The sequence below is a fragment of the Carettochelys insculpta genome, chromosome 20 (assembly GCF_033958435.1).
Source record: "Carettochelys insculpta isolate YL-2023 chromosome 20, ASM3395843v1, whole genome shotgun sequence".
NCBI classification, from domain to species: Eukaryota; Metazoa; Chordata; order Testudines; family Carettochelyidae; genus Carettochelys; species Carettochelys insculpta.
Genome location: NC_134156.1, coordinates 11,490,837 through 11,512,622, shown reverse-complemented (window position 1 = coordinate 11,512,622; position 21,786 = coordinate 11,490,837). Strand labels below are relative to the sequence as shown.

General features: G+C 41.1%; 1 protein-coding gene across 1 annotated transcript in view; it reads right to left on the bottom strand.

Annotated features, from left to right (window-relative positions):
* Positions 1-1,129: 1,129 nt before the first annotated feature.
* Positions 1,130-21,786, bottom strand: part of UTP18 (UTP18 small subunit processome component) — a 28,441-nt gene continuing 7,784 nt past the window's right edge. Inside the window, exons 9-14 of the mRNA XM_075014524.1 lie at positions 20,625-20,715; positions 17,348-17,471; positions 10,926-11,100; positions 3,498-3,640; positions 1,991-2,056; positions 1,130-1,198 (exon numbers count right to left, since the gene is read on the bottom strand). Of these exons, the coding sequence (XP_074870625.1) occupies positions 2,032-2,056; positions 3,498-3,640; positions 10,926-11,100; positions 17,348-17,471; positions 20,625-20,715 (558 nt within the window). The 3' untranslated portion in view covers positions 1,130-1,198; positions 1,991-2,031. The remainder of the gene's footprint in view (positions 1,199-1,990; positions 2,057-3,497; positions 3,641-10,925; positions 11,101-17,347; positions 17,472-20,624; positions 20,716-21,786) is intronic.

Sequence of the window (21,786 nt, the reverse complement as noted above, 5' to 3'; positions counted from 1 at the left end):
CGATTAAATATTTTGAAGCATTTATCCAGTTGCTTCATTCTATAAACCAAGACCACCCACACGACTAACCTTCTCCAAATTATTCCTTCCTTGGATGAAGTATTTCATTCTTGCCAGTGTTTAGGCTTCTCCTAGCCTCTGAAAACCATTCCTCAAATACTATTGTTTGTGTTTTATCACTGAACTTTCCCACAGTTGTAATACGTGGATGAATGCAAATGTGCTGCTTCAATTAAAAAAAAGTACAGGAACTGTCATAGAACAAGCTTGAAATATTAGCTTACACTTCCTCGAAGATTTGCATTGTTTGTGATACAATACTGCCCTCTAATGAGCACAGAAATGCAGTGTTTTAAAAGATTTAAAGACCTTATTGCTCCAATTAAAAAAAGGTTACTAATACACAGTACCAAAAATCATTACAATTATACAGTAACAGATTTTTACTCACCTTTGTCCTGAAGTCTATGATTCTATGCAGAGAAACCAGTTCAGACCAATTAAGGAGTGAAATAGTGATGCTGTGTATTTGGCTTCCAGTGATTAAGCATCCCCATCTACAAAACCATCCCGGCTGATTGACATGTCCACAGAGTGGCGTAGAAAGTTTAAGTGTTGACAAACTGATAGGTGGCACTTAAGCATAACTAACTACCTTAAAAGTAAAGTATCTTGACTACCAAGTAGTTTATGCCAATTCAAAAAATAAAATAAGTCAGATGAAATTCAGGTGTACCATTAGTTTCTTATAAGATAAGCATATTTTATGACCTTAAGGACAACTAAGGTTCCAATTATGTGGAAGTGTTAGTATTTAATGGAGTAAACTGGTTAACGTTCAATATGTTTAGCTCACCTCTGGCACTGCAACATTTGATACCCCTAGAATAACTCAAAAAGAATTACAGTGTTTGCTGAAGAGGGATAGGTCACACAGTGGGATTAGTATACCAGCCACTCAAACCTAACTTAAATAACTTGCTTCCAATAACACACTTTTGGGATAAACTTAAAAGACTTGTCTGAAAAATGTTATCAGGTGCTTCTATTAAGTAACACAATACTCACAAAAGTCACCAAACAAGCACAGCATTTGAATTTATGACCTTGATATAAAAAAGGCAAAATATTTTTTAAAAAGAGGTTTATTTATTTGTTTATTTTAAATCAGCATGCCTGCAGCTGAAGATTACAGCATCTGGGGAAAGAGCAGTAAAGAGGAATGCATTAGCATTTGCAAGATTTTAGAAACTCTATAAGTGAATATTTGCATACAATTTGCTTCCAGTTTGCATTGTTCCAGGCATTTGGATTCAGCAATCGATAATTTGGTTACTGGTGGAAGCCACCAAGCTAAATGTGTTAACAAAACGTAATGAAGTTTTACTGTACATCTTTTAGATAAATGGGTTAAATGGTGTCAATATCACACACATCGACTGAACTAATTTTTTTTGAGGCGGGGGGAGCAGCAGGGGAAGGGAATTTCAAAATCAGCTGGTTATCAAATCAAGCTAAAATCAATATACACCAATTATAAACCAATTTAAATGGTGAAGTCAATAGTTTAAATTATTCTATTGTTTAATAAGGTTGAGGCCAGAATATTTACAACATTAGAGAAGGGCTTTATTTGTAAGAAAAGTGGCACAAGAAATTAATGACTGCTGGGGGTAGTATGCTAGGAAGAAATTCATTAGCAGAACAGCAGAGATTAAAAAACAAGGGAGAGGTTCTTTGCCAAAAGCTCTATGGAGAAACTTTTAAGGGGCCTGCTTGGCAAAAAAAAAATTCAGCACTCAAGTACACAGAAATCACGGTGACTTGTATTATGTAGAACCTTAAGGGCTTTTTCTTTAAGAATCTAAAATATGAAATGCTTCCAAAACTTCCCCCAACACAAAGCAAAAGTTTAAACAAGGGAAGAGGAAACAAGATTGAAATGGCTTCCCCAGAATTATGCTATTGACGGCTAACCTAAATTACTTACACCTTTGTGATTCAAAGTAGCCTTCCTCATACTGCCTCTTCTTAGAAATCTGAATAATGTTTCAACCTGAAACACAGTTAAGCCTTTAAAACAACTTTAAAAGTGTTATTGTGGGGAGTCATAACTTGTTATTACTGAGCCTGGAAATACCATAATTAGTATCCCAGCTAGAATTTCCCCAACTTTTTCCTCTATAATGTATATTAAAAACAGAAATTCTTGCTACATCATCATATCAGGCTGGCTCTCCAAGATCCAAAGAAAATATGTTCTTCAAAATGTTAGCAGCTCAGAAGAGATGCACATGAAGAATCAGAAATGTGGTTTTCAAATTAATATGTTAAAAGGAAGTGACAAGGTGTATGCATTAAACTTTTTTTTTTTTTTTTCAATCTGTTGTAAACTTTAGTCTCATAATCCCAACCACCCAACATGTGTCAAGTCAAATTATGAGATTTTTAATCGCTGGTTAGTAAACTACCATCCACATTCATGACATCAATTGACTACCAATCATTCTGAGCATAAAGTTGTTAGAAATATTTCTCTCCCACCCACAAAACAGTAAACCTAAGATCACCCACAACAAGTCAGTCATGAACTTTATTTATACCCCAGATTCTAAACATGGAGTTTTAGACCATGACCCTAAATTGGCCAAAGGATCAAGAAGCTCGGTCTCTCCCATTTGAAGTCCTACTGAAGCATTTAAGTACAAAGAACATATTTTTAGAGTCCCTTACATAAAAGGGCTTCAAGGCTTAAGTGAGGCTTTTGAGCATTACCACAAAATAAAATATACTCCCACATCATCATGTATATCTTGTGTCCCATGATTTGGTGGAGCTTGTGAAGGGTCTTTCTGCAACAAAATCCTGCACATTTCTTCCAACAGCAAGCTACCCACCGTTTGATATGATTTAAGTGCCAGCAAAGAAGACAAACATGTTGTGTCTGCGCCTTCAAGTTGAGGTGTCATTAAAGGAAAGTTTCCTACTGGGAATGAATGTGTACTTAAAAGACAGATGACACCTCCTGTGGGTCAATACCATTGCAGACAGTAAAGTACCCATTAACACCACTCAGTAGTACTGGTAGTTTGCTCAGCAATCTGTACACATCTCAAAGCTTTAAATAAAGCTGTGCTGCAAATAAAGGTGATAACTATTCTGTCTGTGCCTTGTTCAGTCGTCCTTGGCCTCTGCTGAAACAACTATGACACTTTTTGGTATGGACATTAATAAATGAATTAAAACCCATTTTATAACCCATTGAAAGGGCCACTAGATTTGCTCTTTAGAACTTGCAACGTGTCCTATGTTTTGTCAAGTACTGTACTTCATACATTGCATAAGAGCTAATTAACTTAAGTCTCCAAATGGAACTATTGCCTTAAGGATCAAAGACTATCCAATTACCATACCAGCCTCTGCAGCCATCTACTCTCCTCTTTATAGTAAGAGGTCTTCTTAAACAAAAAGATTAAGGGGGCTAAATCAATACATACCTATACAACAAAGCTTTGCCTCTGTTGTTTCCAATGGAAAAAAATCCACTTCTGGGAGAGAAGTCCATAGACTGAGCAAGATTAATCATCTTTTTTCTGAACACTGGGAAGTTTGAGAATACAGTAAATGAAGGTATGTGTACCTATTAAGAGAAGTATATAGTTAACAATTCAGACCAGATTTTAAAAAAAAAAAAAAAAAAAAACCAACACACTACTATAAAAGTTTTCACACAGTTTAAAACAATAGAAAATTGTTTTAGAAAGGTTAGCAGAATACCTCTATGTATCATTTTAAGCCATTGTTTTCAGAGCAGTACATTTCATTTTAACATTAAATTTCCACAGCACCTTTTTCTATATGTTGAATTGATTTTGGGAAAAACAGAGAATGCCCACTATAAAATGGTTCCTCGCAATAGACTTTGGAGTTCTCCTCACTCTGCATTTTTCAGTTGTGCACTTTATATTGGTACTAAGTATAAAGTATTTCCTTTCAGGTTGCACATTAAGACACATTAATGGGTCTGATTCAGATAAAAAAAGCTGTATTCTCCATCAGAAGGCCTCTTATGGAACTCTCACAACTAAGAATCCCTCACTTACACAAGGACCTTAGGCACGGCTGTTTTCCTGGCATTAGTCATTCTGGCCACAGAGGGGTGGGTGAGGCAGGGAGGAAAGATGCATCAATACTTTGGTCCATGGAGAATCCCAGAGCTGTCTGGAAACAGCTCAGCATGGAGATCAATTTCTACTATAGATTGCTAAGATTTTCAGTAACTGAAGACACTTTCAAGAAAGAGTTTTTGTTTCATATTTTAAAAACTACAGAGTTTGTTAATAGTAAGTTGAATATTATGCAGCAACTCAAATGACATAACATTTAAGGTATATTTAAAGCCTGCAAAATATATCAATGTTTTGTTCATCCTTAATAAAACAAGTATTTAAAGAGTTTCATATAGAGACTTATTTCTTTGAATAAAGCTGATTCACTAAAACGCTGAAACCATGGTGCTGTTAAAATGAAAGCCAGATAATTGTAACTGTTCAGGGATACTATATACTAAAAGTATAACAGGTCTGAAAAAAATCTATTTCCATGTGGAAGATCAGAGTATTTTTATTATCTTGTACAGCACCTAAGCTTTTATTACTAAAGCTACATTTCTGGCCTGCATGCTCAGGAAGAAAAACAAATTTCACATTTCGAGGTTAAGTGATATTGTCCTCCCAAACTTACTGGCTGTCTGGCTGTGCCCTTAACACACAGCTTTGCAGCCCTGAAGCAATCACTTGTTCTTACTTACTACTACTAGGAACAGGGAGTCATCAGGGAAAACAAGAAATTTCCTTAATTTCATTCTGCTGTAGCTTGGGAAATCTATGAGCAACAATCGAGGCAGCCATTTGATGAGCTAGGATGCTTGAGAAAGGTTAGATTAGCAGGACTCCAACATCAATGCCAAAGCTTTGGACTAGGTAGAAAAAAGTAACCATTGTGCCTTCCATTAATTAAAGGGAAGGCTTCAAATTAAAACCAGACATTTACTGGAGACTACCTAGGATCATTATTCAGCCTGGAAGCTTCCAGCTGCAGTTTCCCCTCTCCCCAATTCTGCATCACGAATCTGATGAAGGACACATTAAGCAACTTTAAACATTGAAGTATTTTCCCAGAGATCCAGTTTTGTGAATAAACAAATGATCAGTGCCCCTTCTACATTCAGTTGTCTTTCTGCACCTGCTGAGCTGCAGAGAGAATCCTGCAGAAGTGGTTGGCCAGCATAGAATCATAGGGCTGGAAGGGACCTCAGGAGGTCATCTAGTCCAGCCCCCTGCTTCAAGCAGGATCAACCCCCCACTAAGTCATACCAGCCAGGACCTTGTCCAGATGGGACTTAAAAACCATGAGGGACAGGAAATCCACCACCTCTCTAGGCAACGCATTCCAATGTTTCACTGCCCTCCTGGTGAAGTAGTTTTTCCTAATATCCAACCTACACCTCTCCCTCTAACTTCAGACCGTTACTCCTTTTTCTGCCCTCTGACACCACTGAGAACAGCTTCTCACCCTCCTCTTTAGAGCTCCCCTTCAGGAAGTTGAATGCCGCTGTTAAATCACCCTCAAGTCTTCTGTAAACTAAACAAGCCCAAATCCCTCAGCCTATTCTCATAGGTCTTGTGCTCCAGCTCCTTAATCATTTTTGTTGCCCTCCGCTGAACCTGCTCCAGAACATCCACATCCTTTTCATACTGGAGGGCTCAAAACTGGACACAATATTCCAGATGTAGCCTCACCACTGCTGAATAGAGGGGAACAACCACTTCTCTAGATCTTCTCGAAATACTCCTCCTAATACACCCTACTATGCCGTTAGCCTTCTTAGCTACAAGGGCATACTGTTTACTCATATCCAGCCTTTCATCCACCACAACCCTTAGGTCCCTTTCCACTGTACTGCTGCTTAGCCAGTCGGTCCCCAGCTTACAACAATGCTTGGGATTCTTCCACCCCAGGTGCAGGACTCTACACTTTTCCTTGTTGAACCCCATCAGATTTCTTTTGGCCCAGTCTTCCAATTTATCCAGGTCCCTCTGGATTCTATCTCTGCCCTCCAACGTATTTACCTCTCTCCCTAACTGCGTGTCGTCCACAAACTTGTTGAGGGTGCAATCCAACCTCTCATCCACGTCATTAAAGATTTTGAACGACACTGGCTCCAGAACCGAGCCTTGCAGCACTCCGCTTGAAACCGACTGCCATCCAAATATTGAGCCATTGACCACTACCTGTTGGGCCCCGACCGACAAGCCAGCTTTCTATCCACCTTATAGTCCAAGGATACAATCCATATTTCCTTAATTTATGGGCAAGAATTTTAAGCATACAGCTTAATGAGCCAGGAGTTTAAGAGGTAGATTGGGTCCCCCTCCAGCACTGCTACTGGCATTGCAACACCGCTAATGGTAACCTGCGCACAGGTGCTGGAATTAGGGGTGATGGTGCACCCCTGGCTTGAAGAGGTTTCCTTAACATACAGGGTTTACAATTTCAATCAAATTCCCAGCACTGCACTGTACAAACTGTACTTGAAACAGATTAACAGATTTTTGGGTGCCCACTTATCCCTAATAATACACTTCTTCAGACCAATATTTCTGCATTATCTTCACTGCAACTATCATATGATACATGCATTTAAATTATACTCCTTTTTCCTCTAACCAGTGTAGTGGACGCCCTGATTGTGGGCTTCTCTTTCACAAGTTCATCCCATGATAATACAGAACCGTTTTAAGTCATTTTATACATGGAGACAAGTCAACCAACCTCTCATTTTGTTCCTTTATAATGATAACGCCCCTGGTTACTTTTCATTAGAAATCACAGGTTTAGCACCATTAAGCATTAATGTGGCTTGGCTACTACCATAGTACTAGCCTAATGAATACGAATCCCAGTCTTGCCTTAGATTTACCATGGAGGATCTTTGATAGGCAGAACCAAAACCAAAAGACCAAAACTACATCTTTCAATATTTGGTATACAGTAAACTCTTGTTTAACTGGTATTTGAGTAACCAGCATAACTCAGAGCCAAGTAGTTCTAGTCAGAGGACAGTGGGTGGGTGCACAGAGAGAGCGAGCGAGAGCAGAGATGCACTCACATGCAGCAGGCACCTCTGCTCTTGCCATCCCTTACCCCTGGTGGAGCAGCTGCTTCTGGAGCAGGCTCCGCAGTGAGCTGTCTGCCTTAATGAGGAAAGCAGGAGGCCACTCTGGAGCCGGACACAGCTCCCCTCCCACAGTGCTGCCCCCTGATCTCTGGAGCCCCATGCAGCTCCCTCCGCTACTGCTGCCTCCCCCTCCACTGTGGGGCTCTGTCTAGGAGGGCTTTGCAAGAGTCCTAGGGGTGGGAGATGGCAGCTATAAACATGCCTCTTCCTGCCCAGGCCCACACCACAGCCCATGGCCATTCTACAAATGAAAGCATGAGCAACATCCTGCTCAGTGCTGTGTCAGCACAGCCAGCAGGCTCCCTGAGTAGCGAACTCCCTATTATACAGAATATTTGATTATCTGGCAAAAGAGAGTTACCTGTTTTGTAACCGGCATTCTGCGAGATGTGTTGCTCCTGTGCATTCCAAGTTGGGTGTGCTCTGGCACATGCCCAGTTGCCAGTAGCCTTTTACCATAGCTAGTAGCCATAGGGTTGGTGAGGCGCCCCCAGAGTGGTGCCTGTATGGAGGCCCATACATCCCCCGCTCAGTTCCTTATTGCTGGCTACTCCGACAGTGGGGAAGGCGGGAGGGTTTTGCAATGGACATGAGCAACACATCTCAAAGAGCACCAGTTACAGAACAGTAACTGTCTTTTCTTCCAGTGATTGCTCATGTGCATTCTACGTTGGGTGCATGCAAACAACTGCCTAGGAGGTGGGATTGGAGCCCTGAAAGGAATGCAGGACAGCCCTGCCCACCGCAGCATGTTCCCATGCATACTGCGTCAAAGTGTAGTGCACTGTAATCATGTGAACCGAGAACGAGGTGGCCACCCTACAGATGTCCTGGATAGGGACCCTGGCTAAGTATGCCATTGAGGATGCCTGCGCTCTGGCAAAGTGAGCCTCGATTGTGGGAGGGGGACCCCTGCCAGCTTGTAACCCTCTTTGATATAGGCCACTGTCCAGGAGGAGATCTGCTGGGAGGAGACCAGAAGCCCCTTCATCTTGTCTGCCACTGCAACAAACAACTGTTGAGACTTTCTGAAGGGTCTGGTCCTGTCCATATAGAAGGCCAGCACCCTCTGAACGTCCAAAAGTATGTAAACTCTGCTCCCCAGGGGATACATGAGGCTTTGAATAAAACACTGGTAGGGCAATGTCCTGGTTGACATGAAAAGGGGAGACCACCTTCAGCAGGAATGCCAGATGGGGTCTCAACCTGACCTTATTCTTGTGGAACACCATGTGCATTGGGTCCACCATCAGAGCCCTTAGTTCTGACATCTTCCTGGCTGACATAATGGCCACCAAGAATGTTTTTTTTGTAACTGAGAAATAGGAGGGAGCAGGAGGCAAAGGGCTCAAAAGGGGCCTCCATAAGCTTTGACAATACCAGACTGAGGTCGCACAGCAGCAGAGGGGGTCGCACCTGCGGTCTGACCCTTTCCATTCCCTTCATGAACCTTTTTACCATGGAGTCTGAAAAGACCGACGACAGCCCCGGCCCAGGGTAAAAGGCTGAAATGGCTGCTAAGCGCACCTTGATAGGATAGTGACAACCCACCACAAGCTAAATATGAGTCAGTGTGATGCTGTTGCAAAAAAAGCAAACGTGATTCTAGGATGCATTAACAGGTGTGTTGTGAACAAGACACGAGAAGTCATTCTCCAGCTCCACTCTGCGCTGGTTAGGCCTCAGCTGGAGTATTGTGTCCGGTTCTGGGCACCGCAGTTCAGGAAGGATGTGGAGAAATTGGAAATGGTCCAGAGGAGAGCAACGAGAATGATCAAAAGTCTCGAGAACATGACCTATGAAGAAAGGCTGAAAGAACTGGGCTTGTTTAGTTTGGAAAAGAGAAGATTGAGGGGGGACATGATAGCAGTTTTCAGGTATCTAAAAAGGGGTGTCATAAGGCAGAGGGAGGGAACTCGTTCTTCCTTGCCTCTGAGGATAGAACAAGAGGCAATGGACTTAACTGCAGCAGGGGAGGTTCAGGTTGGACATTACGAAAAAGTTCCTAACTAACTGTCAGGGTGATCAAACACTGGAACGACTTGCCAAGGGAGGTGGTAGAATCTCCATCACTGGAGATATTTAAGAAGAGGTTAGATGGATGGCTTTCAGGGATGGTCTAGAAAGTGCTTGGTCCTGCCGTGAGGGCAGGGGGCTGGACTCGATGGCCTCTCGAGGTCCCTTCCAGTCCTACTCTTCTATGATGCTATGAACCCTTCCTGGTTCAAGGACAACAAAGTACTCCAGAATAAACAGTATTGGTATCTGCCCCAGAGATAACCCCTTTTGAGCTGCCCACGCAGATCTTTTCCATTTAGCTACATATGTTGCCCTTGTGGAGGGCTTCCTGCTGTTTAACATGTCTTTCACAAGTTGTTCTGAGCATGAGAGCTCCACCGCCCTCAACCAACTTGGAATGCACATGAACAATCACTTGAAGAATAACTTCCCAGTCCCGTGGATGCCAGATATCAAAGTTTACTGTACATTAATCTCAGTAGCCTCTCAAACCACTACAATTATGAACATGCACAGTAGTACCATCTTATTTGCCTAAAACAGATAAAAGCAGCATGGAGAAAGGAAGGTAGCTGTGCTTTGCCAACCATCCTTATCTCTGTGCAGCTCTTGAGTGGTTTAAAGTTCTCAAGAATTCAGTTTGCCCCCCAAAGCTGGTGAGTAACTACAAGAACAAGGACTATATGTAGAGATGTATTGGTGCATTTTCCCCTTAATCACTGGATATGGCTTTATTTAATTCCATATTTTTTCTTGTGTGGGGAAATTTTATTTAAAAAAGTAATTTTATTCCAGTTAATCAATGGACAGATCTATCACTGTCTGGAGAGGAAAAAGGAACAAAAATCCTCAAAAAGAGTGAGAAAAATACCCATAACAGAGAGACTTATGCAACAAAAGGAAGCATTAAAATGCCAACAGCCAAGTCTGAATAACCGATATTATATGCAGTAAAACCCTTATTTTCATGATTTCGACTTACACGTTACTTGGATTAACACAAGTCAAAATCGTGAATGGCGGGGAGCAAGAAATTAGGTGGCTCCCGGCTCCCTTCCACTTGTGGGAAGCGGGAAACGGACCAGTGCAATAAAGGGAGCCAGGAGCCAGGCTGCCGCCTGGTTTACAGCTCCCCGCCAGTCCTGTGAGCCAGGAAGTTGACCAGTGCAGCAGCAGCAGCGCTGGTCAGTTTCCCAGCTCCCCCAACTCACGCAAAATTCAGCTTACACGTGGTTGCCCCAGAATGCAACCTATGCGTAAGCTGGGGGTTTACTGTACTTAAACTGTTATGTGCACCCTGATGTTCAAACTGTAAACCAAGTAGGGCTGATCAAAGAGGATAAGGTTTCCTGAAGGTACCAGAGAAGCAGATACCAGGGCAAGGTATCTCTTCAAAAAGGCTGTCTAAGGCAGAGAGCATCTTTTAGTTATTTATTTGCAAATTTCAAAGGAAACTGGGTAAGGGCCCCTAAGCACTGTAACAATACAGCAGAAAAACTACAAGTTTAGGGTGCGAGTTTCATAAGCATAGTATCAGCAGAATGAGACTGGCACAGGCACATATGACTATTGATAATAAGATCACTTCCTTGCACCATTATCCAGTTCAATGTTGATATTTGCATCACAGCAACCATTTAATGAAAAGAATAAAGACTTGACTTACCAGCTTGACAGCATCATCTACTGCATTAGAAGCTGCTGCCAAAATTTCTGTTGTGGGGTTGAAAGACAAAGACGTAGCAGCTGTAACCAAGTTCATTATCGCTTTAATGGGTTTAGGACTGGTTTCTCTGAGGCAAACATCGTGGGCATACACATTCACAACTCCTGAACCAGACCTAACAAAAAGAATTGAAAGTCCATTCAAACATACCACATGGAAAAGAAACATTTTCTCAGATTGTGACAGTTTTAGATTATATTAGGAGCAGTTTATGATCTACACATATCATTCAGCTGAACCTAATCTTTTTATTTCTAAATGAATATTTACTAATACCCACAGTAATAGCTAAACAAAGTATTAAGTCTCAAACATGAGAATGGGTCTTTAGCTCAAGCTACAGCAACTAATGCTTTTAGCTCTGGTGGTCCCTAGTCCAGGTTCTGAGATCAGACTACATGATAATAATGGTCCCATCTGGCATAGTTTTATATGAAAAACTCAAACTTCGTGCTATATCTTTTATAAAAGGCTCTATATAGTAACCTTGAGGTAACTGGTAAAGCTGAATTATTCTGAATTCAAGGTGGTAAGCCAGGGATTAGTACCCTTTCCCAGGTGGAGTGCCAAAATTTAACCTTTTGACCTGTATGTATGGTCAAAGTGCTCATGATACTTTTTCAAGTCACTAATAGTCTTAAAACAGCTTCGTTAATAGTTAAAGATGCAGTGTTTTACTGCTTAGGTAGTGACTGGTAGCATTAGCTGGTCTTCTGTCAATCCACAGGCTATATGCTATACACAAATAGATAACTGATCATTCTGAACTACTAGTTTCCAAATGGTTACTTAAATTACATGTCACAATTCTAAACACTTACGCTGTGTCTACACTAGCTCCCTACTTCAAAGGGCACATGGTAAGTAGGGCGTTGGGGAACTATTAATGAAGTTCTGCAGCAGGCTACATGTGAGCCAGCACTTCAAAGTTTAACACTTTGAAGTTGCTGTGGGGGAAAATTAGCTCAAGGAAATGCTGCATATGCACCGCAGCCCTTCATTAATAATCTCCTGACACCCTACTTACCATGCTCCCTTCGAAGTAGAGAGCTCGTGTAGACACAGCTTTATTCTGCTTAAAAAAGTATCTTATCTGGAGCAAGCTACCAAATATGTGCCATAAAATTAACAAATACTAAAAAAAATTCTAGTTATTCATTTAAAGTATGCATGTTCAGATTTAGATCCCATCTGGAGAAACAATATGTACCTTTACATAAGAATGGCCACACTGTATCAGATCAAAGACCCATCTAGCCCAATATACTATTTTCCAAAAATGACCCATTCAAAGAGAATGAACAGAACTTGCAATCATTAAGTGATCCATCCTGTTGCCCTTTCTCAGCTTCTGGCAAACACACACACCATCCCAGATCCTTGAGGGTAACAGCCATTGATGGACCCATCCTCAATTAACTTACCCAATTCTTCGAAATATGCAATTCCAATGGTACCTTTCTGTGAATATTCAGGTCTTGCTCAGAATAGTTCCATGCATAATGGAATACTAGTAACCGTTTTCTAGCTACTGTAACTGATTTCTCTTCAAAGTCATCTTGTTCAAATGACATTTACCGGAATAAGATTATCACCAATCTAGCGATTCTCTCCAAAAAACTCAAATCAAGGTAAAAAAAAAAAAAAAATTATTATTAATTGGTAATTCCTTCCAAAGCATAAACTGATTTTGAAAGTATCAGAGAGGTAGCTGTGTTAGTCTGTAGCTTCAAGAACAACAAAAAGTCTTGTGGCACCTTATAGACTAACAGATATTTTGGAGCTAAGCTTTTGTGGGCAAAGACGCACTACATCAGATGCATGAGCGGGGGTGGGGATTTCAGAACGGTATTTAAAGAGTGGGGTTCCAGTAAAGGGGGAGGGCCAGAGCTGATAAGGTCTATTCAGCAAGGTGGAAACAGCCCAGTATCAACAGTAAAAACAATGGAACAGATTTACACAGACACACCCCTTGAACTCAAACCAGGTCTATTCTACCAGCTACCCAAGATCCATAAACCTGGAAATCCCAGACGTCCCATTATCTCAGGCACTGGCACCCTCACCACAGGATTATCTGGATATGTAGACTCTCTACTTAGACCCTATGCTACCAGCAACCCCAGCTTTCTTTGAGATACCACTGACTTCCTCAGGAAACTACAATCCATTGGTGACCTTCCTGAAAACACCATCCTGGCCACCATGGATGTAGAGGCCCTTTACACCAATATCCCACATGAAGATAGACTCCAAGCTCTTAGGATCATTATCCCTGATGAGACCGAGGCACAAACGGTGGCGGAGCTTTGTGACTGTGTCCTCACCCACAACTATTTCAGATTTGGGGACAAATTATACCTCCAAATCAGTGGCACTGCTATAGGCACCCGCACGGCCCCACAGCATGCCAACATTTTTATGGCTGACCTGGAACAACGCTTTCTCAGTTCTCGTCCCCTAGTGCCCCTCCTCTACTTCCGCTACATTGATGACATCATCATCATCTGGACCCATGGGAAGGAAACTCCTGAAGGAGTTCCACTGTGATTTCAACAGTTTCCACCGCACCATCAACCTTAGCCTGGACCGGTCCACACAAGAAATTCACTTCCTGGACACTACTGTGCAGATATGCAATGGTCACATAAATACCACCCTATACTGAAAACCCACAGACTGCTATGCTTACCTACACGCCTCCAGCTTCCATCCAGGGCATACTACATGATCCTTTGTTTACGGCCAAGCACTAAGGTACAACTGTATTTGCTGAGATCCATCAGACAGAGACAAACATCTACAAGACTTTTACTAAGCTTTCTCAAACTACAATACTCACCTAAGGAAGTGAGGAAACATTGATAGAGCCAGACGGGTACCCAGAAGCCACCTGCTACAAGACAGGCCTCCCAAGGAAAACAAGAGAACACCACTGACCATCACATACAGTCCCCACCTAAGGCCTCTCCAGCGCATCATCAGTGGATCTGCAACTCATCCTGAGCAATGATCCTTCACTCTCACAGACCTTGGGAGACAGGCCTGTCCTCGCCTACAGACAGCCTGCCAACCTTAAACAAATCCTCACCAGCCACTACGAATCACAAACCAGTGACTCTAGGCCTGGAACCAGCCCCTGTAACACTCCTCGCTGCCAACTCTGCTCACACATCTACACCAGTGACATCACACAGGACCGAACATCAACTATACCATCATCAGGGACTCCTTTACCTGCACATCTACTAATGTAATATATGCCATCATCTGCTAGCAATGCCCCACTGCAAATTTCAGTGGCAAAACTGGACAGTCTCTCCGTAAAACAATAAATGGACATAAATCAGACATCAGGAACGCTAAGGTACAGAAGCCAGTGGATAAACATTCAATCTCCCTGGACACTCAATGGCAGATTTAAGGGTGACAGTGCTGACACAAAAAAATTTCAGAAATCAAATGGAGAGAGAAATCTCTGAGCTACAATTTATTTGCAAATTTGACTGCATTAACCATGGACTAAACAGAGACTGGGAGTGGCTCGCAGCTTACAAAGACAGTTTCTCTGCTCTGGGTGTTGATAGCTCCCCATTAGATGCTGACAATGGCTCACATCCCCCTGTCTGATCTGACTTGTTTTTTCCCTCTTTTGATAAGTACTGTTGATACTGGGTCATTTCCACCTTGCTGAATAGACCTTGTCAGCTCTGGCCCTCCCCCTTTACTGGGACCCCACTCTTTAAATACCCCTCTGAAACCACCCCCCGCCACTCATGCGTCTGATGAAGCGGGTCTTTGTCCATGAAAGCTTATGCTCCAAAATACCTGTTAGTCTACAAGGTGCCACAAGACTTTTTTTAGGTTTTGAAAGGGTTATAGGTGAAGAATCATATCCTACTCCATATGCTTTGGTAAGTGGCATATATTAAGTTTCTTTAATTTGAATAAATGTAGGAATAATTCTGAATCCTTAACATTGCAGCTGTATATAAACAAAACCATAAATAGTCTGAAGGTTACATCAGCTACAAAAGCGGAAATAATTCCATTTACTGCATTCTGTCTGGTCTTAAAATTAATTCCTCTGAACAGTTTAAAAAGATGCAAAAAAAAAAAAAACTTACAGAAGTTCAGCGTTAAAAAGTGCCCTCCACCTAAGATGTATACGGTAAAGAGTAATACGTTCTAAATTATGTCTATTCAGTACGGCTATGCCTTAACTTTCCTCTTTCGAAAAAGAAATATAAATGAGGAAAATTGAAAATGCAAATGAGATGCTGATTTACATATAGTGTGCCTTATTTGCCTAATATCTTTGGAAGAAAGCAGCGTAGACATGCCTCTTTCAAAGATGAACCCCATCTTTGAAAGAACCCTTTTTCCTGAAGCAAAATGAGGTTTATTGTCAAAAGAGCCCAGCTACAGTCCTCTCTTTCTTTCAAAAGAGTCTCTTCCGAAAAAAGATTATGCAAACAAAGCACAAGATATTTCCAATTTGCCGCATTTGCATTCCTCTTTCAAAAGAGGAATGCAAGTGCAGACGTAGCCCACGTCTCCTCAGTATTTCAATAGTGTATAACAAACCTCGTACGCACAGACAAGATTTTCATCTCTTATGAAGTAAGGATCCAGACACAATTTCTTTAAAGAAGATTGGGGATTAAGAGAATACGGGAAATATTTTATATTAAGAATTAATCTGAATTCTGAAATCAATATTTCAATTAGATTCCAGTTTGATATGTGAGGCTCTAAGTATCATGCCTTTTACACATTTCTTTAAAAATATTTGATGTTTTTTCTAGTGTTCTGCTGAACTTCTTCCTCAGGATCTTTCTAAAGCAAAAGGTAGACTGACTAAGAGCATAGTGAAACTGACTGCACAGGAAGAGAGAGCAAAAGCAAGCAAAACATTTTTCAACTTTTTTCTTCACTTGTATTAGCATATTACTTGCTCAATTTTCATTACTACAAAGTAATGTGTCTCCTTACTCCTGTGCTCTAAAACTTTTAAAAAGTTCAAACAGAGAATTAAAATGTTAGAAAGGAAAAAAACTAAATATTACCTCAGGCTCCCCCACCACCCCCACCTCAGTCTATGTAGTGGTCACAGAAATCTAGTTTGCATTAACAGTACTGTAGTCAGACCACAAACAGTTTCTGCACCAGTAAAAATATGCATGAAAGAGTCAAATGTTATTAGCATTTGTAGTAGGAAGAGAGGTTGAGGTGTATATCCTTGTATCAGAAGCCTGCTAAGAAGCCTGAATCAAAATTTGTAAGCCAAACTTTGCTGATAAAGCTAGTAAAGAAGTCAGGCTGCAAGTAAACATCAGACAGACTCTGCACACTTGAAAGCTCTCAGGATTTGGCAAGAACAGGGCCAATATGCAGAAATACAAGTTCCCTGAGTGGGGGAATGAAAAATCATGCTGTTTATTGACCTGCATTCACCGTCACAGGCATGTGTGTCTTAGTATCCTCATGCAGTCTGCTGGGCATTATTACAGTGCTTTGTCAACAATAATACCTGCCCTGGTGCCCTCACACTGTAACAAATTTTGTAGTCATTGGGCAGTTCACTTGGCTGCGTCAGCTGCCTGTGCAAAGCTGCGGCAACAAGTGGGGTAAAAAAACCAAACCACGTGCACCTGAATAACTATCACCAGCATTAGGAAAGCCCTTTCATTAGAATCTTGGTTAACAAATCAGAATTCTCCTACAGCTACACAATTTGAATGAAATGAAAATTTAGAGATATAGCAATCATATAGTATTATGAATGCCTATGGAACATAAGAGTAAAGTGCTCATTAGAAAGTAATCTAAGTATGTGTCTGACAAAATGTGTCTTTGCCCACGAAATCATATGCATCAATATATCTATTAGTGCATAAGATGCCACAGTACTTGTTTTTGTGGATACAGACTAACACAGCTACCCATCTGATAGTCCAGGCATCACTCCACCTCAAACTCAGAGTACATCGATACTGGTCCTTCTGTTGGTTAGAAGCGTGAAAAGAAAAACACCGCTGACCTACAAAAAGGACCAACGCAGATAGTGCTATGTCAGCAGGTAACCATCTCCTGCTACCCAGTTACTGCAGTTCATTACGCGTGGGTTAATTATACCAGCTGGAAAGCTCTGTCCTGTTCAGCATAAAACGGTTCTATGAGAAGTCTTATACTGCTACTGTACAGCTGTGTTGCTGTCAGTGTAGACATAGAACAAATTTATTTTTATCTACTCTTCCTTTACTGACTAGTTAGTAAGCAGCTTACGCAAGAACGCCAAAATGACTGAGGAAACACACAACATTCAAAATCTTTAAAACACTTGTTTTATCATCACTTACCCACACGCCACATACTGGCCATTTTTTGATACAGCAAGACATGTTCCACGGAAACAGCCTTCATCAGTGAACCTGTTCAGACAACGCCTACTTTTCACATCCCAAATGAAAACTTCACCCTCATCTGGTTATGAAAAAAAAGGAAAAATAACTGGTAATGAATTATTGTGTATAAAATCTAGTAGCAATTAGATAACTATGCAAAAACAGGGCACAATCAACATTTATTTTTAACATTTACAGTAAGGTCTCAGAGTACGTGACCCCACCCACCTGGCCAAGTTTAAACCGCCTGCAAGTAGCTCCGATTCAAGCTCCCCTGCATGGCTCCGGTGTAACCCCCTCTGCTGGCTCACAAGCCACCCCCACCCTGCGTGGCTCTGGTACAACACCCCCCCCACCCCACACGCACGCACAAGTTGCCCGCCCAGCTACCCCCTGCTCCGCACATCTCCAATATGACCCCCCTGCCAGCTCACAAGCTGCCTGGCACACGAGGCTCTGGTGCGACACCCCCCATCCGTGTCCCCCCGGCTTGCTGGCTCACAAGCTGCCTGTCTGCCTGTCCACCTCCAATGCAACCCCCCCAGCTGCTCACAAGCTGCCTGTCTGCCCGCCATCCACAGCTATGGTGCGATCCCCCCTGCCGGCTCACCACCCAGACACAGCTCTGGTTCCAGCTCAACTCCCTGCCCCCCATCCCACAGCCCAGCTCACCACCCGTGCTCAACTCCACCCCTTACCTCTCACCCTCCTGCAGTCCTAACCCATCCCAGGCTTAGCCCCTTCCTGCCCACCCACTTCCCATGGCCCCAACCCACCACCAGGCTTAATCCTCCCCAACTACCACCCCCAACCCAGGATTTACTTTTCTGCTGCTCCCCCAGCTACAGAACATGCGTTCTGCTGGGGGAAAAAGCTGGACCCCAACTTGTGCGAAATCCGGGTTTATACAAGGGTGCGTGGAACAGAACCTTCCCATACTCTGAGACCTTACTATACTTTAGAGAAATCTGAACTTTGCATGACCAGCTATCTATGGTATTCAAGTTTGTCAGATGAGCAGTGAAAGCCTTACCATAAAACTGTGAGGGTGTGATACACAACCACCCTGGGGGCAACTTTCAAATTTCATACTTGCAAATCAATTGTTTGCACATTCTTAAAGATAAGGGAGTGACATGAAAAACTAACTTGGCCTAATATGGCATTTCTCTTTTATTGATACTACTTTTTGTACAAAAAAAAAAAAAAGGCATAGACACCTATGAGACTATATCTAGCTCATATTACCCATTCACTATTATTCTCATTTAGTATGAACTACATTTACTTAATGTTAGAGTATTGTTTTAAATGCAAGTCCCCAAAATACTAAACCAATTTAACCTGTCTTCCCCTCCCAACTTAAAGAACACAGCTGGGTCTACACTAGAGAGTTTTGTCAACAGATTCTCAACTGAACTCTGCATTTGCCTCAACAGCATTATCCCTCAAAAATTTGAGGCATAATAATCTGCCTACAAAGCACCACTGACAGAAATGCAGCGTAGACACTTCTGCAGACACAGAGGACTTCCCATTGCTGAGCAGCCCACCTTGCAGAGCTGCCATTCTGCTTTCTGGCAACAGAGGGCAGTGCAGTCTGGCAGTTATCTGTCGACAAAGCGACTTGTGTGTACATACAATCTGTTCAGAGATTCTGCTGAGATTTCCCTGTTGACGGTTAATTCTGTCAACAGATACTTCTAGTGTAGACATAGCCCATAAGCTCAAAACACAACAAAAGACTCTGCACCACAGCCCATCAGCAGCAGCCCAATTAAATTTAAGTTAAACTAGCAGAAATCCTCTGTCTGAGAAAAAGGGAAGACCAACCTGAAAGGATGTGTTAAAAAAGAATAGGTAGATGACTCCTCCAAAATGCCACACCAGCACAGAATGACTTCATTTTTTCAAAATAATAAAACAAATTGATGATTTCTCATTATGTCAACCCCTGGCCTGAGAGTAAATTTAAAGACTATTCTTGGCTTTTACAAAACTACATATTCATAGCATTTATGTGATAGGAGATGGGAGGTGCACAGTATAGTCAGAATGAACATGTCCAGAAATGTACCCTAGTAAGAAACTGGGAAGGAATATTTTCAAGAACAGATCTGAGCCCAAGAAATTTTTATATTTCAAGAACTTCTTTGATCGAGCACCACACCAATCAAAATGACCTAGAGGAACTAAGGGTCAAGATTCCTGGGATGCTATGCAGCCTGTCATTCAGAAATACTGAAAGACGGCTTTGTTCACAATTCTCTGACACAGCTACAATGTGTAAGTTAACATCCATAGGTTTCTCCTACCTGATGCTAATTTCCACCCCCTCAAAGAGTCAAAGTTGAGTATCAGTCATCAAGGACCACCAGGTATGCTTATTAAGGCCACCTCGCTTTCAACACCTCTCAGTTTGTCCACAACTGAAGAATGTCAGTGTCTTGACTAGAATTTAGTCTTCCACGTGTAATGTACAATGCACTAGTTTGTGTGTTCTAGTCCATACAGCCAACAGCAGTATAAACATCAGACAGCAGATAAAAATTCTCAAGTAATGAGCAGCTGTAAGATTCAAAGCCTGAGAGAATATAACATCCTCTTGTCAGAGGCTTTCAAAAAAGAGGAAACATTGAAAACATCATTGAACATTGTAAATTTCAGTAGTAACTGGTATATTTTAGGACTATATTTTCCTTTTACAGGCCATAACTTTCACCTTAGGAATAGCAAGGAATTTTCATGGCAGTAAAAGCGGTACAGTAAATGTGTCAGTTCATACCAGCAACGGATTTTCATTAAATACTACAGGTTGTGATGCAAGCATTCAGCTATAACGAAATTTTTAAAAAGCAACTTTAACAGGTTATTAAAAAAAAAAAATCTATTTTCACTACAAGAAATCAATGACCAAGCATTTTTGCCATTTTTGTTCATCCTTCGATGAGCAAAACAGAACAGGTATGTTAAACTTCCTTTCACTTCCCTTCTTCCTATTTTCCCTTGTATTCAACAATCCCTTATCTTGTTTGCATATCAGGAACACAAAGGATATACCTAAAAGCAAATTAAGGGGTTATACACAGACTTGGGAAAGTACATAGAGTCTGAAAAGTTTAAAGGTATACCATTCTTTAACAGCCTAATCAACTGCAAATAAAATCCATAAAATGTTTGTTTTAAATGTGATTAACTAGGAAATTAATATTAGGAAAACATTATGACTTACCAGAATTTGTGTAAATTTTACTGCTATCTGGAGAGAATGCTGATGCAGCAACCTTTCCATTTATTTTCATACTGCCAATCAGCTCCTTTGTCTAAGAGAGCAAAGAGTAATGTTTACTAAAATGATTATTCAGAAGATTCAAAAAAAAAAAAAAAAAAAAAAAAAAAAAAAAAAATAGATCTTCCTCATTTATGGAAGCCAACAATTTCCATTTTATTGCCAGATTTCCCAACCAAACACCCCCATGTTTGTTCATCCAAATAAGCATATTAAGAAATATCCAATTCTTCCTGCATTTATCAGGACTTCAAGAATCAGATGTAGCAGGACTACAAAATAAGTGTCCTATCCTGCTCTTGCAAGGATGCCCACTGCACAATTACAAGTTGCAGATTAGGGTTATAGGAAATGTTATAAAAAGAGGAGTTTGTTTTGTCCTGTTGTATCTAAATCGAGGACTCTAGATTTTCTTTGAGGCAAATTCCTGTATAAATCTTTTTTCTCACAAGCAATATATGAATTATAATTAGGACCTTTTCTGATTTCCATTATAATGCAACACACACAATTACAACAGACCTATTGTATATAAACTTTTTTAGTACTCAATTAAATCTCTTCTCCTCAGTTTTTTTTTTTTTCCTGTTTCCTCTGTCAGACTTCTCTCCCTCTTTACAGCCCAGAAGTACCTGCTACAATATTTCCCAACATATAAAACAGTCCTTATTGCCCCATGATGTTCTAGTATTTTGTTATGGGCCTCAGATTGTGCATACAATGTACTCAAATGGGCGTGTATATGTCAGAAAGCATGCTGATCTTGAATACCAAAATATAGATTAAAAAGCACTGACTGCAGAATAAAAGAGAGGTACAAATGGATCTACAGCATTTTGTGGACTACAAGTAAGTTGATTTTAAAAAGGCGGCTTCCAGAGCCATTAGCATTCCCTTAGATGGCTTTAAATGCTTTATGTAAGTTCAAAGACAATTGTTCTTTGCCGCTATTTCTCCTAAGACATGCTCCCACAAAAGGGCAAAGTAATCACTCTTGAGAAAGGACTGTCAGATATTCAAGAGCAGGGAGGGCACATATAAAAGGAAAAGGACAACCTATTCAGTTTTGTGATCCTATAAAAAATGGTTTTAATATTTCTTAAAA